The sequence below is a fragment of the Prunus dulcis genome, chromosome 5, assembly GCF_902201215.1.
Source record: "Prunus dulcis chromosome 5, ALMONDv2, whole genome shotgun sequence".
NCBI lineage: Eukaryota > Viridiplantae > Streptophyta > Magnoliopsida > Rosales > Rosaceae > Prunus > Prunus dulcis.
Genome location: NC_047654.1, coordinates 14,725,194 through 14,745,529, shown reverse-complemented (window position 1 = coordinate 14,745,529; position 20,336 = coordinate 14,725,194). Strand labels below are relative to the sequence as shown.

Below are 20,336 nucleotides of genomic sequence, written 5' to 3'. Positions count from 1 at the left end.
TATTTAGAAACTGAGTGTTAAAAGTCAAATAATTTTATTTCAAGATTTAGAGCTTCTTCAATACGAACTATAAACAACACAAACTAAATGAGAATAGAGCTTCAAGATTCAAAAGACTCAGAAAGACTCAAAAGACTTAAAAGATTCAAGATTATGCAAAATAGTTAGAGATTTGCTATGAACAGAGCTGTCTGTGCAGATGTATTTTCAGGCAAGCAGAATAAAAGGAAAACAGAGAGACTTCAAAAAATTTAGAGAGACAGATGGTACTGGAGAAGAGAGAGAATACCTGAGATTGAGAGCGATTGTGAGCTAGTAATGAAGTTCCGAGTGAGAGAGTACCGAGCTTTCTGTGCAGATGTATTTTCAGACAAGCAGAATAAAAGGAAAACAGAGAGACTTCAAAAAATTTAGAGAGACAGATAGTACTGGAGAAGAGAGAGAATACCTGAGATTGAGAGCGATTGTGAGCTAGTAATGAAGTTCCGAGTGAGAGAGTACCTGAGTCTGGTTTCAGAGAGTAGTGAAGGTAGGGGAGCGATTTTTGGATTTCATGGGTGAGAGAGAGAGAGAGAGAGAGAGAGAGAGAGAGTTTTCGTTTTTCGTCGATTTCAGGCGGACGACAAAGATTATATATTTTGCATTTTAGAGGTTTTTCGGATTACAGAGGAAAACCTCTAACTGAAAAGCCTGAAATACAGGGTGGGACCATCCACGATTTTATAATGCACATGCAGGTTCTCTCTGTTAGAAGCGTAATGGTTTGCACCCAATATTCTCTTCTTTTCCATGAGCTGAATTACTGACAGTTGTACGAAAAAGAACGTCTCTGTTTGTTATGACCAATGAAACTTCAAGCCTATGGAGGTGTATTTACCATCGTGAACGCAAAAGAGATTAATCGCATTAGTACAGTACCCATTTTGGGAACGTCCAGTGTCAAAGTCACTGAATGGGTAAGTCGCCAATCCCTAAAAGGGACTATGTAATGTACTTTATCTGCTGGATTATGGGTGGGCATTTTACCAGAGGTTTCTATTGGACGGAACGGGTGTAACTAATAGGGGGGTCCGGGGGAAGTGGGTCCCCCCCCGGGCAAGAGACAAGATAGGTAAACTTTACGAAAAAGAAAAAGAACCGAAATCAAGGTTTTTGATATTTAGTGAATGCATAATTGTACATGTTAATGTGTATACAAAATATGGCTGATTATAATGTTTTGCATAGTTGAATTGTAAAATATTTTTGGAGTTGTGGGAAGTTAGTAATTTAGTTTTTGATCTGTCAATATAGTTTGGAGGGAGTTTCTGAGGGGAACCATTCCCTGGGAATTTGGGGAAGGAATGATGAAGACACGGATTCAGAGCCCATCTATTCTTTGTGCAAGTCAGGTATGATGACAGAGTAAAGACGTAACATTCATGGCTGATGGTAAAGCTCAATATTTTGGTATGTAATCATATGGGCTTGCAAATTTATCCAGTTATTTAAAAAGATTTACTTATAAATAATGTGCCTCTCTTGGAAGCAAGTATCTCTCCAGGAATGCCAATGAATTACGTTAAACTCCAACACCCTCTGTAGCCTTCATCTTGGTGTGACAAAACAAGGGCTTGAGAGGTATATATTCACTGGTAAGGCAAGGTGGAATTGGAAACCATCTCCCCGGGCACCTCAAGATCTAAGCAAGCCGACATAATATTGAGAGGAGGGAGAACTACATAACAGTTTGCATAAAATGAAGTTCTAAAATTCAGGCATTGATTCTGAACCCTGAAACATTTCAGAAAATTAGCGACTTTAGAAGCAAAGCTAAAACAGTTGACAAGAAACTAAGGAAGCGATGATTGAGAAAGCACTTGTAAAGATACAAAGGAACATTTCCAATAGAAATTTGCTTTTAATCATTTACTAGTATGCTGCAATACAATATGGGCAACAATGCCACACTCTCTTATGGTTATACAAAACTCATAAGAATGCAAAGAGACTAGAAATATAACAATGCTCAACTTCAATTCATGCATTAAATAACATCATAATCCCCATATGTTACTAACTCAGAGGGATCTACACTTCTTCCTCAACAATGGAACTATCAATTTTTCCGGACCCAAAGCCGTGCTTGGAATCTTTATAGCAGAGGCAGTGTATCTGATTTTCTTTATAATTCAACTTCAATGTCCTTGCCATTCCTAAGCAAAGTCCATCCAGATCTCTATTTCCACCACTTCTTCTCTGACAAAGATATAAGCTGTGCAAGAGAAAATGCATAGGGTATTAGTAAGTAGCATTCTACAGTTCTCATCCAACTCCAAAAGAAGTAAAGCATTCAAAGATATCTAAATGCAAATAATTTTATATTCACAGCTGCAAAGTGTAATGCACTAAAAAATGATCTTCAAGTATCCAAACTACATGGTAATTGATCATTTATGGAAAAATATTAATATCTTGGCAAATATTTTAAATCTCATAACATAGATATTGATCTCTAAAATTAGTTTCATATACAAGAGCATTTTTAGAGATGAACAAAGTGACTGACAATCTTGCACAACTAGGGTAATTGGTATCCTAGTCCCAGGATATTGATATGCCAATGCAGCACGGAATTCCAACACTGAAACAGCTTGAGTTCAGCTCAGGTTCTCAATATTTCAAGGTTTAAACAGGCATACTTAATCTTTTCACGAAAGACCCGAAGACCAACTAGGCAAGCACTCGGATTGACCCTCTCAGTAAATCCCAGTATCCAGCACTAACAACTAAATCTTGCATAATGTTTACTAATTCTAGCTGTATTTATCATATTAAAGTATGAATGCAAGAGGCAACACAAGCACGCATACAAGCAAAGAGACACACATGACATCAAGTACGCACTAATATTATGTATCCCCACCTGACGAGCAACCTGTGCTAATCGTCGACTTTCCCAAGTTGATTCGGTCAATAAGCTTGACTTCTGGGGCTCTAGAGAAGCATTTTGTTCCTCCCGTCTTTCTTTCCAAAGTGTCATTGTCAAGAAGGGACAACCTTTCAGGCCTGCTCAATGCCTCCTTCTTGCGCTTTCTGCAGAATGTATATATAAGAAACTTATTGTCCGCAAGTTGACTAGCAGTGCCACCATCTAAATCAGATGCTCTCATATCCGACTTATTTAATGGTCTATTATCTTTCTCAACATCTGTTTTGCAAGCCAGAATCTCCAATTTTTCTGCAGATAAACATTCCTGTCTAGTCAATTCTGATTCTTCAATGATCATCTTATCATTGTCCATTGCCTTCTGAACACTACAAGGTCTAACAAACCCTGCATCATTGTCAGTTACATTAGAACATCCTGACCGTGTACTCATTTCAGTTGTATCTGAGAGTAATTTTGGGGTCATAACGGACTCTGTGACTTTTCGAATTTCATCTTCAGATTTCTTGGAAGCATATCTGTGAGAACATTGTTATTGACTGAAGAAGCAGAAGTAATGGAGCAGTATAGATCTTGGCGCATTTCGTTGAACTGATGAGGAAGATACCTGCATGAGGGAGCTTTGCTCCTCCTATATCTAGCAGCTCTTTTCCTCTTATTTTGAAAGGACTTAAAGGCAGGTGCTTGAATATGGCTACCATCTAGCTGCATCACTTTCGGTTGTTCTTGGTTCTTCTCTAGCCCATGCGTATTGCCAACCTTTGGTTTAGGCGTGTTACACATCCCTTTACCTTCATCATCTCCTCTGATGAATGTTGCATTCTTTGCATCATCAACTAGTACAGAAAGAGACAAATTTTCATCCAATAGGTTTCTTTCAAATGCACGAATTCTCTGAGTGCATCCATTTCTGTACAACTCAGGCTCTTTACTTCTCATGACTAAAGAGGCAAAATGGGGATTAGGAACATAGTACCGATCCTTAAGAGCATCATTTGCACTGTAGCACCGGCTCCCCTCATATGTCCCACTCGAAATTGAATTCTTTTCCTAAGTTGCAACCGCATCTATCTGCGAACTCAGTTGAGATATCATTAACCCTGGAGCAGCGGTATCACTGTCTAAACTTTCCCCTGCCAGAGGCTGTGGTTGATTCTTTGTCGCCTTCTCCAGTTGAGTCTGCGCTTCACTCAACTCTTCCCTAAGGTCTTTCACTATATCCTCAGCTTCCTGGAGCTGCAATTCAAGTTCGTCAATCTTTTTTGTTGACTCGAGGACATCATCTTTGCTTCACAAGCCTGAACATATGGCACAATCAGTTACTCAACGACACTTGAATTATTTCATCAGAAAATTAATAACAAAAGCCTAATAAACCACTTTTAGTGAATCATGTATTTTTCTGCAAGCAATCCCCTTTCAAATGAAAACCAACTATAACAACAAATTCCATCCTTGATAGAAAACAGGAATTCCCAAAAACATATTTTGTTCCTATTGATCACATGTTGAGAACAACACAAGTTTAAAACCAAACAACAATTCACACCACACTGCATCCATAAAAACACAACTTTAACAAACCCCAAAAACATATATATCCACATTACTTCACCAACAGAAAATCAAAGAACAGTCAAAACCAACATCCAAACAAAATACAAATGTAAAAAATAAAACAACATTGGGCTGCTTTAAAAACAAGCAACTCTCAGTGACCAAACTGAAATGGGTCACTACTGATTTTTAAAATTGGTGACTAAACACTAGAAAAAAAAAGCGTAAAACGTCCCTGAAGAATAGTGACCCAACTCATATATTTGGTCACTGGTTTGGCACTATTTGTGACCACTCATAATTTGGTCATTGGGAATTTGATCACTACTGACCTTTTTTCTTGTAGTGCACTGCTTCCTTTAGCGGCAAGAGAGACAATATACTAGCCAAAATTTCAAGTGGCAACTCACTGATGCGGTCCGCCGAGTTGTACATGCTCTTAACAAAAGAAGAAAACATAAAAAAGAGTAAATGCACGGAAATCTTCTGTCTTAAGTTTCATGGCTCCACCAAATTGGAAAATTAATTTAACAAAAGAGCTAGCATGACCTAAGCAACGATGACACAAATAAGAAAACCAACCCAAACCAAGAGGCAAGAACAAAGGCTAGAAATTTGTTCTAGTTAGATATGTAAGGAAAAAATTAAAAGATGCAATTCTTATACCAACTAGATATCATGCGAATAAAAAAATGTTTACCTTGTTCTGGACAAATTGAAAAGTTTGGCCTACTCTCTCTTCCTCCCTCAAATCTGGCTCTAGGATGCCTGCTTGCAAGGACAACGACGCAGGCATGAACACTTACCAGGCTAGACAAATTCAAGCACCTTTCCTCTGACTCTAAGATATCCAATGCTCCTAGCCCTAGGTTTGATGTTGCACTGGTGAGGTAATTGGGTAAACCACTCTTTTTAACTTAATTTTTTTTTCCCTTTTCTGATTAGAAATAGGATATGCTTCCCCCAAAAGAAAAGAAATGATAATAGGATATGCTCGTCTTTTCCCTCAAAAACTAGGAACTCCCGCCGGCGCGGGGGGGGGGTGTTTTTTTTTAAAAAAAAGTATAGCCGAGCGGCTGTACTTATTTTCACACGCGCCGGCGGTCCTTTTAAAAAAAATTAAATAGTATAGCCGCTCGGCTTTACTCAGGTTTTTTTTTTTTTTTTAAATTTATAATTTTTAGAATCTATATATATAAAGCAAAAGGCAGAGAATGGTGGAACATTCAAAATACCAGAAAATGCCCTTGGTTAATTCAAATATTAAGAATTGAAATTATTAATAAAATGAGGATAACATGGTAAATTCACATTTTTTTATATTAAAAAAATTAAAAATAAAATAAGATAATATGTCCTATTTTTATGGAACATAACTACCCATGTTATCTTTTCTTAATTCTAAAAATAAAATAAAACAAGAAAACCAATTGGCACATGCATGGGCATGTGCCAAGGGGCTAGTAAATAGTATATAGGAGCGGGTATACTCTTTATATACACACATACATACCAGGATACAATTTTTTTTTTTTAAATCATTACCCAAGTCTCGTGATAGAGCTCTAGAAAAACCAGCAAGCTTCCGACAACATACATTAATTAACGCAAAACAACTTCATTTGTAATAATCAAACACAAATATTAATCTCCGTACTTGTTACACTTACTAGATGCATATGCTTGGTGGAGTTGGAGAGAGAAAAATAGATTTCAACACAAACTACGGATTTCAATTTACCAATAAGTCGTTGCTATATTTATTTGACTTTATTTAAAGGTATACCCATGTTATAAAGAAACCAAAAACTCCCAAAGTATTTACCCCAAACGCATAATTAGAAAAGGGAACTAAAAAAACTATAGGTTCCATGTTGAGCTAGCCGCTGCATGCCCTAACTAGAGGCATACAAATTGTACGGTTGACGGAACCATTTGTTTAAGTTGGTGCATAGCATGATCTCTCGCCTCTTCTTCCTCCTTGACATCTTCAATTCTTCGATCCATACCGGTAGGATGGTGCAACCAACACATGACAGGATCAATAACAAGTTTCTCGAGTGCAACAACATTCTCTATGAAGTAGATGACATGCTCAACGACATTTATACGACCACGATACCCTACTATTTCTACTACCTTAAGGTTATGATGTGGCCATTGAGGACCTTTTCCCACCTTCGTTGTCTCCCATGGCTCCCAGCTACCGTATTCCAACTGCACCAACAAATGCAACAAATTTTTAGTGATTGAGTTTAATTTACTTGGATATATATATATATATAGCTACCTTAAGTACGAGTGTCTGCAAGGAAGGAGATGCCTTCAAGAAAGAAGCTAAATGATACAGAACGAATGGAGTATCTGGATGAACTATTAGCTCCAAATGCTTAACATTTGGTAATGTAGGAACAGGGGATGCATACCAAGGACTCCAAGACTGAAAACGAAACACGGATGGATAGTAAGGAACCACATATCCAACAAAAAGATCAGAAACACAAACACATGATAATAATTACAAAATACTAACCGACATCTCGAGGTGAATACCCAACTTGAGAGTCTCTAGTTGAGAAAGAAAGCATAAAAATGGGGTGAAGGCAAGCCTGATGCTTTCAGGATGGAAAGTCGAATACTCACAAAAGGATACCTCAACAAGTGACGGCAAATTATTTAGAAGTAATTTTGCCTGGGTCCCGTAATAAGCAAAGGACACAAGGTTTGCGTCACAAATCTCAACACTTTTGAGGCCAAGACAACATCTTATTGATAAATACTTCAATGAAACTGATGGCCGGACAACTCTTAAATTAACCAAGTTTCTGGCACCCCCCAATGATAATCGTTCGAGAGCTCGACAATTGGACAAGAAGTACTCAACAACTTCTTGGGTCACATCAACACCTATCAATTGAAGAACCCTGAGAAACCCAAAACCAGTGTATCCACAAGAGTGCAGACTTGGAATGTCGCAACAAAAAGGCGTCACTTTTTCCTTTTCAAGACCTAAAATTGTGCGGGGAAAGGAGTAGGAAGCTTCATAAAAAGCACGTTGACAGTCCAACAAAAGCACTCGAACTCTCTTTTCCATTGCAAATTGAATCCATTTATCAATGGAACTTGCTAAACGACGATCGAGATGAAAGCAAATCCTGAACTGTTCAACTGAGCCTCTATGTTGTTTCAACACATGGTTGACCCAATTGACATATCTACAACTTTTTTGGTGTCTTACTTCCAGTTCGAGGGCACGGAAGTAGAGCAAATTATCATCATCATCAAAATAGAGATTTGTAGTAAAGCACCACACATAACGCCATCGCTTAGAAAGAATACTAGTAGCTGCTGCTTCCTTAAGAGGCAAGAGAGATAATATGATACCGCCAAGAATTTCTTCTGGCAATTCACTGATTCTATCCACCAAGTTGGAGACATCCTTGACAACAAAACACAAAAACATAAAAAGAGTAAGTTACTGCATTGCAATTATGCAATTTGGGAGTGGGCGTGCTTTTTACCTCCATTGCAATTATGCAATTTGCAGTTGTTGATGGTTACGGCCTTCTGCGACGAAACGAAGTCCGCGTCGAGGCTGCTCTCTTGTGAGACGAACCCTAAACCCGAATATCTTCTGCTCTCTTATACGTTTTTGTCTCCTTTTATATTTTTTCTTTAAGAGCTTTGGGCCCATCTTCCTTTACTTTTGGGCTCCGCCGTCTTACATGGTATGTGCCAAAGAAAAATCAAAAAGCTTTTTTTAAATATTTTTTTTTAAATACAAGCGATAATCTCAATTATGAAATGGATAGGGTTTCATATAACCAATGTGCCATAGAAGTTTGAGCATGAGACCACTAATTTAAAAATCAAAACCTATTTACACTAGGCTAGACCATGTTGGTCTTAGTAGTGTTTTAATATGCCAAATTGGGACAATGTTGGTAGGCATAGTTTCTTCATAGAGTTGTTTTTTTAATAAAAGGATAAAGACATTTTTTAATCAAACAAACTTTGAGTTGTAGAGACCATAAAATAAGAAATTCAAATACATCTATATTTAATGTGTCATTGCCTAGTTAAAAAAAAAAAAAAAAAACTAAAGAGGTGGTTTGTGGGATAGATGAAAGGAAAAAAAAAACAAACAGAATTCAGTTATGAATAATAAAAGAGAAGAAACAAAAAAAACAAAAAAACAAAATTGAGGGAAAATAAAGGTATACATGTTAGGGTGTGATTGAGCCAAATCACTAGGTAAGGAGGAGTTCCTTCTTCTGGGTAAAAAGGGAAGTTGTCCGTTTTAATATGCCAAGCCTAAAAGAAAATGATTCAAACAATATTTCTAAGGGCTCCATTCCATCTAAATGAGCGCAATAAAAATATGAATTCCTAATTTTATGTGGATTTCACTTACATCTTCATTCTTTAATTGAAGTTCAATTCCTTATTTTGATTCCGATTACGAATTAGTAAACACGTCCAATTACTTATTTTATGTGGATTTCTCCTTTTCCCCTTTCTTATCGGCCCCCAACAAAAACAGTTTGATCTGTGAATTTATTGCAATACCAAAACAGATATATCTATGCAAGTGCAAGGTTTGCCATAGGAACAGCGGGTTACTCCCTCCCGCTAATCTATATCGAGTGTATACGCTAACATACACCTAAATAACAAGGAACTGAAAATAATTTTATTATTATTTGAGATTCTAGATTTTGTCAAGGTTAATGAAAATCACTTTGTGTCACTATTAGATCCCTAGCCTACCTAGACCATATAAACCCTAACCAATATCTGTATCAAGTAGGCCTTCAGAAAAGAAATTGATGGAAGGAAAGAGCAACTTACACTACAACGACAGTTGCAATATTGGGAAGATCCTCTGCATTCAGGAACATCTCTCATACATATTGTTTAGCCAAACTGACATTGCTGCATATACACCGCCTTGCTCCATTCAGGAACATCTCTAATGCAGAATTGCAGAGGACATACTGCACATATACTGCCAATCATCTTAGTTATAAGATTTTGGGATAGAGAGTATGAAGGACATATTGTCTCGAGCACTGCAAAGTATTTCTGTAGTGGATCATGGATTTTTGAAGCTACTATATAACAATAGTTAAAATTTGCCGAAGTTTCTACAGATACTGTCTTCAAAACTCAGTAACTTACCTACCAGTTGCACCATACATGTCATAGAGAGATGAATTACGAATTCAGGAGAACTGAATGTTGTTTATCTTTTATGCACTCAATTTTTTTAGCAAATAAATATCTTATGTGCTCCTTTTATTCATAGAAAAATATTATGTGCGATAATTGTATGGGTGACCATTAGCTCAGAAATTGCTCATTTACCATAAACAATGAAAGGAAAATATTCTGAAACAATTGAGTGAATGCTGACCTGTCATTCCTTGCATAAACAGCAAGCATCATGCAGTAGCACATGACACTGGGCAATATTCCCGAGGCTCTCATCTCTTGGAAGTGCTCCTCACACTCATTAACAAGACCTGCAACGCAGTAAACACTTAAAACTGCCTCAAGGGTCCATTCATCATGATCACATCTTCTCTTTTCCACCATATCATGAAACAAAGTCACCACCTCTTTAAAATACCCACCCTCCCCAAACACCTGTATGAGAATGTTATATGTAGCCGGATAATTGGTGGAGCCATGAAACTTAAGACAGAAGATTTCCGTGCATTTACTCTTTTTTATGTTTTCTTCTTTTGTTAAGAGCATGTACAACTCCGCGGACCGCATCAGTGAGTTGCCACTTGAAATTCTGGCTAGTATAGTGTGTCTCTTGCCGCTAAAGGAAGCAGTGGCTACTAGTGTTCTATCAAGGCACTGGCGGCATGTGTGGGCGTCTACCTTGACACTTGATTTTGATCCCGAGAAAACTTTGTTTGGCTTCACATACCTTAGTCGAACGTTACAAGACAAGAAAAGTCGTAGGTACGTCAACTGGATCAATCGTGTGATCGAGCAACATAATGGCCCTAACATCGAATCATTTAGGGCTTGCTTTGATCTAGATTGCCGTTTTACAAGTTCCATCGATAAATGGATTGAATTTGCATTGAAAAAGAGAGTTCAAGTGTTTGTCTTGGATTTTGTTAAGATATATGGTTTCAACAAAGATGCATATGCATTTCCGCGCAAACTGTTAGGTCTCGAAAAAGAGTTTGCTTCAAATCACTATGTTGGATTTAAATATCTCAAAGTTGTTTATTTTGATAATGTTGATGTGACTGGAGAAATTATTGAGTACTTCTTGTCACACTATCCAGTTCTTGAACGATTATCAGTGTCTTTTGCTAAAAGTTAAGTTAACTTAAGAGTTGTCGGTCCATCAACTGAATTGAAATACTTAGTGCTAAATTACTGCTTTAGCCTCAAAAGAGTTGAAATTTGTGACACAAAACTTGTTTCGTTTATTCACACTGGGTTTGCAAGAGACTTGCGTCTCAGTAATGTACCCTGTCTGGTTGAGGTAGCCATTTCTGGTATGGACGTCAATCGTTTATGTGCCTCCACTGACTTCATGAGACTTGCCTTTACCCAACTTTCATGTTGTCTTTATCAGCTAGAGACTTTCAAGATCGATAGTACTTTAATGGTTAGTATTTAAAAAATTATGATATGTTTTTTTTCTTTTCTTTTTGTTTGATTATGTAGTTACTCACTCTTTTCTGGTTCTCAAGAGTACAATAAGGATCACGTCTTTCCTGTATTATCAAATCTCAAGCATTTTGAGTTAACGGCTGACCCAGATTATGAGTGGGGTCTTAGCCAATTATCATCTTTTATGAAGGCATTTCCTTACTTGCAGAGACTTACGTTGAAGGTATATTTTTGCATAATTTGTTGAGTACGCAGTAAAACATGATACTAGAAGAGAATCGTTATCTAGCTCGCACTTTGTTTCTTGTTTCTTGTTTCATAGGTTATAGGAGATGAGTATATACTTGTTTCTTGTTTCATATAGGTTACAGGAGATGAGTATATATTGCTTTATAGTTCCATTGGTCTTATGACTTACGAGGTTAATGGTGATTCTATTCGTCAGCTATAATCTGACTAAATTGTGGGTCTTGCTGCATATGTGTGCATCGTTCACTAATAAATTGTTTTCTTGATGAAGTTGCGAGCCTGGGGGAGCGAGGAGAAGAAAAAAATACAGAAAGCTGCCAAATGCCCCCACCATTACCTCAAGGTAGTAGAAGTATTAAAGTATTGTGGTCGTAGAAATATTGTCGAACATGTCATGTTCTTGATAGAGAATGCTTTTGCACTCGAGAAACTTGTTAATTATTGATCCTAAGGTTTGGGAATGTCATCATAGCGGATCAGAGTGGGGAAAGAGAGAGAGGTTGAAGGAAGCAAAGACAAGACATCATGCTATGCACCTTAAAAATAAGGTGCCTGCAACAGTAGAATTTGTTTGCCTGTAAAAACTGAGACAATGCTTGCTTAAACTATATATGTAGAGAGTAGAAATTGAGTAAACGCTATCCATGCTCGTATTGTTGTGAACAAATAAGCTAATCTATGGAATGCAAGTGTTACTTCAATTTTTTCTTAAATTGCACATTATCGTTTTTTATCATACACATAGATAAATTGCATTCCCAATCTATTTACCTGTAAAGAAATTGCTACTTTTTACTATCTCTATTTTTTATTTTTGGTCAAATGCTACTTTTTATTATTATTTTGGTCTACTTTTGAAATGTAGATATATATATATATATATATACACATATAGTATTTATGTATGACAAATATATAAAATCCCAGTATTTACCTGGGTTAAAAAAAGTAATACCATCATCAATGTGAAGTAAATATTAGTGTTTTGTTGATCATGTCCGCCCTCCACTACAAAACCAGAAACCCATTTGATCCATCTGGATCTTTCATCATCTTAGCTTTTGTCCCATTTTTCTGTTAAAGTTTGGATTTTGGGGTCAAAATCCACAAACCCATCTTGCAATCCAGCTGCTCTCTCTCTCTCTGTCTCTCTCTCTCTCCATGACCAAAACCCAGAACCCAGCCCCCATAACCCACAGAACTGTTGATGTCTAAACCCTTTGAGCTGAAAGCATTTTGAGCTGAGAGCATTTTTGAGCTGAAAGCAATGGAGCTAAATACCTTGGAGCAGAAGCAACTCAGTCTGCTTATGTTACAGTCTATGAAACTTCCGTTTTTTTTTTAAAATTTTCTTCTTTTCTGTCTTAATGTAATTGCAGCCCTTGGATCATAGTCCAAGTGATCTCTTAGTTAGCCTAGGATCTAAGCATTAGATTATGACATATGGACTCATCTCATAGGATGATATAATCAAAGGCTAAGATTGAATAAGTTTGTAAAATCTGTTAGAGAATTAGATTCTCTCTCACACACACTTACATACATGTAGAGTGTAATACTTTTTCAGTATCATTAAGAAATTACAAGAGTAGCAACGTTCTCTCTCACACTTTCTCTGTGCTTTCCTCTCTTCTTTCCAAAACCACATTACAAAAACCTGCAAATTCAATGAACTCTAACATGGCCTCAGAGCCAGGTTTGATCATTTGAGCTGGGAGTAAACCTGTGAACAAGGAGAAGGATTTGATTTTTGAGCTGTTTTTGAGCTTCCTTCGACTGTGCAGCTGAGATTTCTTGAATCCAATGTCTCACATGGCAGGATCTAGCACCTCTGAGCTTCGCACACCTGTGTTCAATGGAGAAAACTATGAATTCTAGAGCATTCGGATGAAAACAATACTGAAATCTCATGGACTATGGGATCTGGTTGAACATGGCTGCAATGATCCAGATTCAAAGAAAGAAAAAGAGATAGAAGAGACTAAGGATGCTGAGTGCTGAGAAGTCTACAATGGCTCAGCTTCTGATGAAGGATGCTCGAGCACTTGGATTAATCCAAAGTGCTGTCTCAGATCAACTCTTCCCCAGAATAGTGAATGAGGAGACCTCAAAGGGAGCTTGGGACATTCTGAAGCTGGAATTCAGAGGAGATAAGCAGGTACGAAATGTAAAACTGCAAGGATTGCGTAGAGAGTTTGAATATACTCGCATGAAAGACAGTGAATCTCTATCTGTGTATCTTGCTAGATTGTTTGATATCTTAAATCACATGAAAAGTTATGGAGAGGAATTATCCAGGGAGAGGATTGTGCAGAAACTGCTGTTTAGTCTGCCAAAATCCTATGATCCTATTTGTTCTGTTATTGAACATTCTAAGGATCTAGAAATTTTGGAAGTGCAAGAGGTGGTTGCCTCCTTGAAGAGCTTTGAGCTCAGATTGGATCGCCATAATGAAAACTCTACAGAAAGGGCCTTTGCTAGTCTGAATATTGAGGAGAAGAATCCAAAGAGTGGCAGTTTTTCTGGAGACCAAAAATCTCAGAAAAACTGGAAAACAAGTGAAGGTAACAAAATAGCCTGTAAACATTGTGATAAGCTGCATTATGGCAAATGCTGGTTTGAAGGCAAGCCTAAATGCCATGGATGTGGAAAATTTGGGCATATGATCCGAGAGTGCAATGGAAATAAAAATGCACATAAGGTGAATTATGCAAATCAGGTGGAGGAAATAGGTACTTTGTTCTACATGTGCAATGCTGCAACAGATGTTAAAAAGAATCACTCATGGTACATTGATAGTGGTTGTAGTAACCACATGACAGGAAATGAGGGGCTCTTAGTGGATATTCAAAGGAATTTGAATTCTAAAGTCAAGATGGGAACTGGAGAGGTAGTTCCAGTGGCAGGAAAAGGAACTCTGGTGATCAAAACCAAGCTGGGAAAGAAGCACATACAAGAAGTAATGCTTGTACCTGGTCTGGAAGAAAATCTACTTAGTGTTGGGCAAATGATGGAGCATGGTTATTATCTTGTGTTTGGAGGGAACATGGTGAATGTGTATGATGATCAGTCACTAGGAAATCTGATTGTGAAGGTTCAGATGACCAATAACAGATGTTTTCCACTTACAATGATGCCTGCAAGTGAGTTGGCCTTAAGAGCAAGTGTTTCTCACTGCCTGCAGACATGGCATAAAAGGCTAGGACACTTAAATGAGAGAAGTTTGAAACTGCTTGAAAACCAAGGCATGGTTCATGGTCTGCCTCATTTGGAGCAAGTCTCTGTGGTTTGTGAAGGTTGCATGTTAGGAAAGCAGCACAGAGATTCTTTCCCTTTGGAATCTACTTGGAGAGCATCACATCCTTTGGAATTGGTTCACACAGATATCTATGGACTAATGAAAACAGATTCAATATCTGGAAATAAATACTTCCTGCTATTCACTGATGACTGCACTAGAATGTCATGGGTGTATTTTATTAGAAACAAGTCAAGTGCATTGGAGTGTTTTAGAAAATTCAAAGCCATGACAGAGCTGCAGAGTGGGTATAAGATAAAAGGCTTGAGAAGTGACAGGGGTGGGGAGTTTCTGTCAAGTGAATTCAACAATTTCTGTGCAGAGGTTGGCATTCAAAGACAATTAACAGTGGCATACTCCCCTCAGCAGAATGGAGTAGCAGAGAGAAAGAATAGGACAGTAGTTGAAATGGCAAAGTCCATGCTGCATGAAATGAGTATTCCCTATGAATTCTGGGCAGAGGCTGTAAATACTGCAGTTTATCTACTAAACAGATGTCCTACTAAGTCTCTAAACAAAGTAACACCTTTTGAAGCCTACACTGGGAGAAAACCAGGAATTGCTCACTTAAAAATCTTTGGATCACCATGCCATGTGCTAATTCCTTCAGCACTAAGGCACAAACTTGAGGAGAACAGTCACAAATGTATTCTTGTAGGCTATGGCCTGTGTGAAAAAGGTTACAGGATATTTGATCCAAGCTCTAGGAAGGTAATTCTGTCCAGAGATGTGCATTTTGATGAGGATGGTTTATGGAAATGGGAAAATGAACAAAAGGGAGAAATAACAGTTTCTATGCCTGCAGAAAATGAGAACTGTGAACCAAGTCTAGACTTGGACACACCACTGCAAATGGATGCAGGAACCACAGTGCAAGATGAACCAAGTCTAGACTTGGACACACCACTGCAAATGGATGCAGGAACCACAGTGCAAGATGAACCAAGTCAAGACTTGGATGCATCAACTCAAATGGGTGAAAACAATATCCTGCAAGAGGAGAGAATAAGTGGAAGTTCACAAGCCATTGACCACACACCAAAGAAATGGAGAAGTGTAAATGAAATCATGGCTCAGTGCAACATCTGCATTGTTGAACCTGAAAGCTTTGAAGATGCAAACCTTGATGAGTCTTGGAGAAATGCAATGAAGGCTGAACTGGAGATGATTGAAAAAAATAACACATGGACACTACTGGACAGACCATTTGGTAAACCAATCATTGGTGTCAAATGGGTCTACAAGACGAAACTTAATCTAGATGGATCTGTGCAGAAGAACAAGGCCAGATTAGTGGCAAAGGGCTACTCACAAAAACCTGGAATAGACTACAATGAAACATTTGCTCCTGTAGCAAGGTTGGACACCATTAGGACCTTGATTGCTCTTGCTGCACAGAAGAAATGGAATTTGTACCAATTGGATGTCAAGTCTGCATTTCTAAATGGAGTGTTAAAAGAAGAAGTTTATGTGGAGCAGCCACAAGGGTTTGTTAAAGACAATGAAGAAATCAAGGTGTACAAGCTGAACAAAGCTTTGTATGGACTAAAACAGGCTCCAAGAGCCTGGTATGATGAGATAGATTCATATTTCAACAGGGCAGGATTCAAGAAAAGTCCTAGTGAGGCAACACTTTATGTCAAAACAAGTGACACTTCAGGTATTCTTATTGTTTCACTTTATGTGGATGATATTGTTTATACTGGAAGTTGTGGGAAATTGCTTGAAGAATTCAAAAATGACATGATGAAGCACTATGAGATGACTGATCTCGGCCTGCTCTATCATTTTCTTGGCATGGGAGTTGTGCAGACCAATAAGCACACATTTCTTCATCAGAAGAAATATGCAATGAAAGTAATTGAAAAGTTTGGTCTAAAGGACTGCAAATTTGTGGTGACTCCACTAGTTGCAAGTGAGAGGCTGTGCAAGGAAGATGGGAGTGAGGCAGCAAATGAGAATGAGTATAGACAGATTGTTGGTAGTCTGCTCTACTTGACAGCTACAAGACCAGACATTATGTTTGCTTCTAGCTTGCTTGCTAGGTTCATGCATAATCCTACTAGAAAACACATGGGAACAGCCAAGAGGGTCTTGAGGTACATCCAAGGCACACTGGATTTTGGAATTGAGTTCATAAAAGGGAAGTCAGCCACTTTGATAGGGTATTGTGACAGTGACTGGGCAGGAAGTGAAGATGATAGAAGAAGCACCTCAGGCTATGCATTTACACTTGGATCTGGTATGTTCTCATGGGCATCCATTAAGCAAAATACAGTAGCTTTGTCTACTGCAGAAGCAGAATACGTCAGTGCTGCTGAAGCAACATCACAGGCTAAGTGGCTAAGGTTTGTTCTTGAAGACTTTGGTGAAGAGCAAGTGGAAGGTACACCAATCTTGTGTGATAACACCTCTGCCATAGCAATGGCTAAGAATCCAGTTTTCCACCAGAAAACCAGACATATCAGTAGAAAGTTTCACTTCATTCGTGAAGCTATTCAAGCGAAGGAGATTGAACTAATCTACTGCAAAACAGAAGACCAGATTGCTGACATTCTTACCAAGGCTTTGTCCAAGGATCGATTTGTGTATCTAAGAGACTTACTTGGTGTGAAATCAGCTAAAGGGTTAGAAGGGAGTGTTGATGTCTAAACCCTTTGAGCTGAAAGCACTTTGAGCTCAAAGCATTTTGAGCTGAAAGCATTTTGAGCTGAAAGCAATGGAGCTAAATACCTTGGAGCAGAAGCAACTCAGTCTGCTTATGTTACAGTCTATGAAACTTCCGTTTCTTTTAATTTTTCTTCTTTTCTGTCTTAATGTAATTGGAGCCCTTGGATCATAGTCCAAGTGATCTCTTAGTTAGCCTAGGATCTAAGCATTAGATTATGACATATGGACTCATCTCATAGGATGATATAATCAAAGGCTAAGATTGAATAATTTTGTAAATCTGTTAGAGAATTAGATTCTCTCTCACACACACTTACATACATGTAGAGCTTCTCTCTCACATTTTTCTGTGCTTTCCTCTCTTCTTTCCAAAACCACATTACAAATATATATACCAGTCCCGATTTCTTGGACCACAGGAGTCCAAGAGATTGTGGTCACTCACCGTTGGATATTAATCCAATGGTTCAAAAAAAAATTTTAAAAGGAGTGCAAGAGTGAGTGAACCGTTGAATTTACATCCAACGGTGAGTGACCATAAATCTCTTGGACCCCTGTAGTCCGAGAGATCAGGACTGATATATATACAAGTAGAGGGCTTCCCTTCAAGCTCAATATTAATTACAAGTAGGTGGATTGCAGCACCTAATCCTTGAGCCCCTAATCCTGAAAATTGCAGCAGCTTCCCAAAGTCAAGCCAACCTCATCAATGCCAAATAGTAGCCTACTAGCTAACAGTATAGGCGTGCGGCTATACGATTTTCTTAGAAAATTACCGTAATAAAGCCGCACGGCTATATTATTTTAAAAAATTTTAAAAAAATACCCGAGAGTACAGCTGCGAAGCTCTATTATTTTTTACCATTAGCCATGAATGTTACATCTTTACTTAATTAAAATTTTTTTTTTTTTTTGGTTACACGGTGGGGGCAAGCCCCAGAAGCAAAGAAAATCAAACTAAGAACAATTCGAGGCAAAGCTCGACTTAATCTATCATCATCCAAAATATGCTCAAGAGAAGAAGGCACAACATCCAAAATATGTTTGGATGTTGGTTTTGACTGTTCTTTGATTTTCTGTTGGTGAAGTAATGTGGATATACGGTTGGGGTTTGTTAAAGTTGTGTTTTTATGGATGCAGTGTGGTGTGAACTGTTGTTTGGTTTTAAACTTGTGTTGTTCTCAACATGTGATTAATAGGAACAACATATGTTATTGGGAATTCCTGTTTTCTATCAAGGATGGAATTTGTTGTTATAATTGGTTTTCATTTGAAAAGGGATTGCTTGGAGAAAAAGACATGATTCACTGAAAGTGGTTTATTAGGCTTTTGTTATTAATTTTCTGATGAAATTAATCAAGCGTCGTTGAGTAACTGATTGTGCCATATGTTCAGGCTTGTGAAGCAAAGATGATGTCCTTGAGTCAACAAAAAAAGATTGACGAACTTGAATCACAGCTCCAGGAAGCTGAGGATATAGTGAAAGACCTTAGGGAAGAGTTGAGTGAAGCGCAGACTCAACTGGAGAAGGCGACAAAGAATCAACCACAGCCTCTGGCAGGGGAAAGTTTAGACAGTGAAACTGCTGCTCCAGGGTTAATGATATCTCAACTGAGTTCGCAGATAGATGCGGTTGCAACTTGTGAAATGAATTCAATTTCGAATGGGACATATGAGGGGAACAGGTGCTACAGTACAAATGATGCTCTTAAGGTAAAGGGATGTGTAACACGCCTAAACCAAAGGTTGGCAATACGCATGGGGTAGAGAAGAACCAAGAACAACTGAAAGTGATGCAGCTAGATGGTAGCCATATTCAAGCACCTGCCTTTAAGTCCTTTCAAAATAAGAGGAAAATAGCTGCTAGATATAGGAGGAGCAAAGCTCCCTCATGCAGGTATCTTCCTCATCAGTTCAAAGAAATGCACCAAGATCTATCCTGCACCATTACTTCTGCGCTTCTTCAGTCAATAACAAGAAATCTGAAATCTGAAGATGAAATTCGAAAAGTCACAGAATCCGTTTTGACCCCAAAATTACTCTCAGATACAACTGAAATGAGCACACGGTCAGGATGTTCTAACGTAACTGACAATGATGCAGGGTTTGTTAGACCTTGTAGTGTTCAGAAGGCAATGGACAATGATAAGATGATCATTGAAGAATCAGAACTGACCAGACAGGAAAGTTTATCTGCAGAAAAATTGGAGATTCTGGCTTGCAAAACAGATGTTGAGAAAGATAATAGACCATTAAATAAGTCGGATATGAGAGCATCTGATTTAGATGGTGGCACTGCTAGTCAACCTGCAGACAATAAGTTTCTTAAATATACATTCTGCAGAAATCGCAAGAAGGAGACATAGAGCAGTTCTTTGTTTACAAATAGAGTAATAGCAAAACGCTTTGCAGCTGTGAATATAAAATTATTTGCATTTAGAGATCTTTGAATGCTTTACTTCTTTTGGAGTTGGATGAGAACTGTAGAATGCTACTTACTAATACCCTATGCATTTTCTCTTGCACAACTTATATCTTTGTCAGAGAAGAAGTGGTGGAAATAGAGATCTGGATGGACTTTGCTTAGGAATGAAGAGATTATCGCTTGTATATATATATATATATAAGCATTTATTTATGGGTTGGGGAGACTAATTGGGTTTGGTTTGTGCCTGGGCGCTATGCCATGCAGTCCACATATTGGATTGTGTAGTAAAATCGGCCCAGGCCCTAAGCGGCCTCTTTTTAAAAAACATATTTAAATAGTATTTAAAAAGTATAGCCGCTCGGCTATAAGATTTAATATTCCAATATATTGACATAGTAAAGCCGAACGGCTATAATATTTAATATTCGAATATATTTACATAGTATAGCCGGCCGGCTATACTATTTAATATTTACGAATACATTGACATAGTATAGCCGCTCGGCTATACTACATAATATTCCCTTTTTTTTTTTTTTTGGGTTTCCTTTTCCTCCTCA

The 20,336-nt window shown here is 37.9% G+C and overlaps 3 protein-coding genes and 1 long non-coding RNA gene across 5 annotated transcripts; 2 read left to right on the top strand and 2 right to left on the bottom strand.

Annotated features, from left to right (window-relative positions):
• Window positions 1-1,862: 1,862 nt before the first annotated feature.
• Window positions 1,863-5,402, bottom strand: LOC117627307. 2 transcript variants are annotated; one of them, XM_034359330.1, is made up of 4 exons: window positions 5,187-5,402; window positions 4,819-4,924; window positions 2,906-4,227; window positions 1,863-2,254 (listed from the first exon to the last, which is right to left on the bottom strand). In XM_034359330.1, exons 3-4 carry the CDS (start codon window positions 3,393-3,395, stop codon window positions 2,196-2,198), a joined length of 549 nt encoding a protein of 182 aa, XP_034215221.1. In that variant the 5' UTR covers window positions 3,396-4,227; window positions 4,819-4,924; window positions 5,187-5,402; the 3' UTR covers window positions 1,863-2,195. The 2 variants fall into 2 exon arrangements, with proteins under 2 accessions (XP_034215221.1, XP_034215222.1); XM_034359331.1 differs by lacking the exon at window positions 4,819-4,924.
• A 983-nt stretch (window positions 5,403-6,385) lies between these two features.
• Window positions 6,386-10,084, bottom strand: LOC117629106 (putative F-box protein At1g49610). The gene is made up of 4 exons (XM_034361613.1): window positions 9,854-10,084; window positions 7,020-7,925; window positions 6,777-6,926; window positions 6,386-6,703 (listed from the first exon to the last, which is right to left on the bottom strand). Exons 1-4 carry the CDS (start codon window positions 10,082-10,084, stop codon window positions 6,386-6,388), a joined length of 1,605 nt encoding a protein of 534 aa, XP_034217504.1.
• A 160-nt stretch (window positions 10,085-10,244) lies between these two features.
• Window positions 10,245-10,835, top strand: LOC117629105 (F-box/LRR-repeat protein At3g03360-like). Its single transcript, XM_034361612.1, has one exon. It carries the CDS (start codon window positions 10,245-10,247, stop codon window positions 10,833-10,835), a length of 591 nt encoding a protein of 196 aa, XP_034217503.1.
• Window positions 10,836-11,455: 620 nt separating this feature from the next.
• Window positions 11,456-19,172, top strand: LOC117627308. Its single transcript, XR_004585752.1, has 3 exons — window positions 11,456-11,467; window positions 13,940-13,944; window positions 19,062-19,172. It is a non-coding gene; the product is annotated as an uncharacterized LOC117627308 (long non-coding RNA).
• Window positions 19,173-20,336: the final 1,164 nt, after the last annotated feature.